Genomic DNA, 4,566 nt, shown 5'->3' with positions numbered 1-4,566 from the left:
ATCCTTATCAGTCACTGAGATGGAGCGAGCAAGAATTACAGTCATCATACTTGTGTGTACGTCCATATTTGTGTTTTTAAATTGTATATTTTATGCCATTGTATTGATTTGATTGACAGTCTTCTTTCATGTATATGAACTTGTATTTGCTTTAGCAGGTGTTTTGTTCTGTGAACAGCAGAGAGTCTTTGGGGCAGAAGTGAACATGAGAGTTAAAGCAGGAGACAGCATCACTCTCTACTGTGACTGTGTCATACCATTAGGATCACTCATTGTTTGGTTGAGAAACTGCTCACATGAGCATCAACCATCTCTGCTCATAGATTCTTCAGAAATACTCAAGGAGAAGTTTCCAAGATTTCATTTTGTGCTCAACAGCTCCAGAAACTCTTATGATCTACATATTACAAACGTCAGTGTCTCTGATGAGGGAATGTACTACTGTGCAAAAAGAGAACGTTTAATAAGTAAAGATGTAAACGGCATCATACATGAAAAATCTGAGTACAAGTATGGAAACAAGACAACTCGTCTATCTGTCTTGGGTGAGATAACATTTTCACTGTTGTTCATGTGTTTTGTTTTAACAAACTAATTTCTTTTATTTTCATTATATTTTTAATATAGTTAACGGAAAGTCTTGCACATATACAGTACTTATTCTAATACAACCCTGCAGTCAAACTTAAAACAGCTGGAAACTGCATCTATTACGTATAAAAATTTCAGTAACACTACAATACGGGTGCACTAATGTGCATTAATTCATTCTTAACTAATGCTTAATAATTAACTAATGCACAGATAATCCTGAGCTAAAACCATTCATTAATGATTACTACATCAGCAACTAATAAGGAGTCTATCTGATTAATAGTATTATCAAGTATCAAGTAATATATGGATTGCTATTAATTAAATGTGTCATCATTTATTAATTCCTTAACATCATATAGTATTAGCTAATAGGTTAAATTTATGTGTTAATTACCGCAATGGATCAAAGCTATGTATATTATATATAATATATTAATATAAGCTATATAATATATTTAAACTTCCAGCTGTCTTCTTTAATTAATCATTAGCAAATAATTTACAAATCTGTCATTACGTTACGTTCTTAGTTAATACTATACATTAACTCATGTGTGCATTAGTTAGTGTGAATATTTGTTAATAAAAGGTTTATGCATTCTAAATTTATATTTGTATTATTTTAACATTCAATACTGATTTGTTAGGCATTATGCTTTGCAAATGGAAAATATATGCAATATTAAAGATATTTTTAATGGTAATTTAAAATTTTCATAGGATGATAAAATACAATGTACACATTAATTGAATATTAAAATAAAACATATATCTTAACCGAATAGTGTGAGAATGTTTAAAAATGGCTTATGTTTGATTTAGAGCCAGTGTCTCCTGGTTCTGAGCGGTTCAACACGTCCTCCACACCTCCTGTATCAGACTGTGTGCTCTGCTGGACGCTGCTGTTCAGTGTGTGTCCAGTGTGTGTTCTCCTCTTCTCCATCTGTGTGTACTGCTTCTGTCAGAGGAAAACTACAGGTGATCATTCACTCCTGAACTCAATTCCATCACAGCTATGATGTGCCAGATGTTATTACAGCTCTAGATTTGCTTTCATACAGTATCACATAATAACTGTAAAATGTCACAGTCAGAGTAATGAAAACTTTATGCAATGCCTTTGATCAGTCAGTTGAGCTTTTGAATTACAATTTTAAATTTTACTTAATTTGATCAGAACAAAGTTGATTATTTTGTTATTTTAATTTCCTGTAGGTTCTGGCACTGAAACACAGACTGAGAACAGACATGTTGAGGTATTGTATTATGTTCACAACCTGAAAAAGGTTTAAAATACAATTTACACTTGCTAGACAGTTTAAATCTATATAAATTATATCTATATAATACATAACACATTACATATTACATTATAAATAATATAATATAATATAATATAATATAATATAATATAATATAATATAATATAATATAATATAATATAATATAATATAATATAATAGTGTTTTATATACAGTATTATTTTTATTCACAATGAAGTAAATAGATAATAAAAATATATTAATATATTAATAAAAACGCATGTTTTTCCAGGGTGGTGATGGAGTATGTTATGCTTCATTGGACATGCCTTCCATACGGCAGAAAAAGCTGAAAAAAAAACAGCGTTCAGACTTTAGTGTTTATTCTGAGGTCAGAACCAAAAAAATATGAATTACAGTTTAAAAAAGGAAATGTTGTTCAGTAGTAATTTACACCAGATGGTTTTAAGAATAATGAGACAAATTATATCCTTTGTGGCATTTTCTCCTATGGCATCCAATTTGGTTTTATTCACCCAAACGGGGAACCTTATTTTTAAGAGTGTATTGTTGTTTGTTTTGATGTTTGATGTATCACATGTTATGTTCCAGACAAAGAACAAACTATTTAATGGATTCTCAGAATGTGTTTATGCTTAAATTAAAATAAGAAGTATTCTTACATTTTTCTGAATTTCTTATTTTGTTTTCATTCATGTAAACAAGACACAATCATTAATTTTATAGTGTAAATGTATTGTGATATAATGAACAGCATTCTTTTTTTTTTTTAAACTTGATTCGCCTCAAAAATGGTTACTAAGCAGTAGTTAGTTTAATATGTCAGCATTAGGGTAAGCAATGTGTTTTTTTTTTCTTTGTGGTGCTGACTCATGTTGTACTGTTTGTGAAAATGAAGGTGAGAGTACAAACCACAAATGTTTCCACTTGAGCATGCAACAGTGAACATCATGAAAGTGTTTGTGTTTAACCTGGTGTTTGGCTGCATGCTGGACATGCACATGAATGTAAGTGTGAAAAAAGACACAAACAGAAAGAAGCATGTTGGAAAAAGTTAACTGCAAGGTGTTAATAAATGTAAGTGTACTGCATATACTTCCTCAATCAGGTAATCAGGAAATTCTTCAGATACTAAAAAAATTAGACACAGACCACAGATGTACTTCTTAATTAGGTAATCAGGAAATTCTTCAGATACTAACAGCCCACTGTTCTAGTTTGTTTTATTACTGCAAATGCAATGGTATTAGATGTCACTTAAACCTCTGAATATAATCAGGCTTTTGTATTTTAAAGCAGCAGTCATCCAAACAGCATAACTGATTTGGTCAATAAGTTTTCAATCCCAAAAATTACAATTTCAGTTATTTTTGAGTTGTATCACTTTAATTTGTCATGTAGTTATAGGCATTTTCAGGTTACAGCGCCACCTTTGGGCTAAACTTCCCCTTGTTTTTCTTTTTTTATTTATTGTTTTTTTTGATTTTGTGTTCTTGATTAATGATTAGAGAACTAATTGAAATTACAGGCATACTGAGATGAGCTTTAAGGACTAGTTAATTAAAAAAGTTAATTCACAAAAAAGAAAAACGATTGACATGAATTTTTTTTTAGACAAAATTGCTCAATAAACTTGGATTTTCTGTTAAAACATGTTGAAAATGTCTACAGTGTGGTAAAATTAGAAGTATTGCAAAAAAAAAAAAAAAAAAAAAAAAAGATAAATGTAATGTCATTACCACCTTTACCATTTTTCTATATGCAGTTTTATTGACAAGGACATCTAATGGATTTTCTCATTTACTGGATTACTTGTTTAAGTATTTTAAGTACTTGTTTAATGTATTTTAGAAATTTGCATTATTTTGTCATATCACACACTGTCTTTACAACTTTGAAATATAGTGAATTTAATTAAGTAGAACTTCAGCACATTGGACAGCTCCAAGTGCTGAACATGTGAGACATGAATTACTGTAACTTCTATCTTACTTTGAATGTAATGGGTACTTTTCTGAAATAAGTCTCAGTGACTTACTATATGCAGCTGACAAGTGCACCCTCCAGATAGAGAATCCTTACCAAATGAGACCGAGACTGCAGACTTTTTTGAAGAGTTCACCCAAAAATTTGCTGAAAATTTACTCACCCTTAGGTCTTCCAAAATGTTTTGCTTCTTTGTAAATTTATGTAAATTTAGCATGACAAAATAAGAGTTTAACACCTTTATAAAGCACAAGTAATGCACATGACTCCAGTCCATCAATGAACATCTTTTGAAGTGAAAAGATGCATGTTTGCATCCATTATAAAGATGTTTTTTTTTTTTTTTTTTTTTTACTTATTCCTAGCTGTTGCTTCTAAAATATAAGACCTTGGTCCATAATATTGCTTTGTCCATAGAAAGGTGGAGAAATGTGCACAGATCAAGCACTGCGTACAAGTGAAAACAGTCCAAAACAGCTCTAAACATGAAGGTATATAAGGAAACATTTGGTGAGCAATGAAGTTTGATGACGTGTAAAAGCAGCAAATGTGAGGAGGTTGTAAGTGGTCTGAATGAGGCCTGTGGGTTTCTTTCAGTATCTTTCAGACTGGTGCATAATTGATTATTTAGTACATTTAAAATCAATTTGAAATGAAGTAGACAAATTACTTGAAGTTTTTCTTTTGAACCCTCAATTGT

At 30.6% G+C, this 4,566-nt stretch overlaps 1 protein-coding gene across 1 annotated transcript; it reads left to right on the top strand.

Annotated features, from left to right (window-relative positions):
* LOC109108666 lies at positions 1-3,039 on the top strand. The gene is made up of 5 exons (XM_042755253.1): positions 1-56; positions 159-545; positions 1,420-1,575; positions 1,813-1,853; positions 2,152-3,039. Exons 1-5 carry the CDS (start codon positions 20-22, stop codon positions 2,269-2,271), a joined length of 741 nt encoding a protein of 246 aa, XP_042611187.1. The 5' UTR covers positions 1-19; the 3' UTR covers positions 2,272-3,039.
* Positions 3,040-4,566: the final 1,527 nt, after the last annotated feature.

The sequence above is a fragment of the Cyprinus carpio genome, chromosome A1, assembly GCF_018340385.1.
Source record: "Cyprinus carpio isolate SPL01 chromosome A1, ASM1834038v1, whole genome shotgun sequence".
In the NCBI taxonomy this organism is placed as follows: domain Eukaryota; kingdom Metazoa; phylum Chordata; class Actinopteri; order Cypriniformes; family Cyprinidae; genus Cyprinus; species Cyprinus carpio.
The sequence above is the reverse complement of the archived record's forward strand: the minus strand, read 5'-3'. Positions and strand labels throughout refer to the sequence as shown.

Coding starts and splice junctions, on each gene's coding strand:
- LOC109108666 (XM_042755253.1), top strand. CDS start 20: ATGGAGCGAGCAAGAATTACAGTCATCATACTTGTGT. Junction 57..158: donor TACAGTCATCATACTTGTGT/GTACGTCCATAT, acceptor TTGCTTTAGCAG/GTGTTTTGTTCTGTGAACAG. Junction 1,854..2,151: donor CTGAGAACAGACATGTTGAG/GTATTGTATTAT, acceptor ATGTTTTTCCAG/GGTGGTGATGGAGTATGTTA.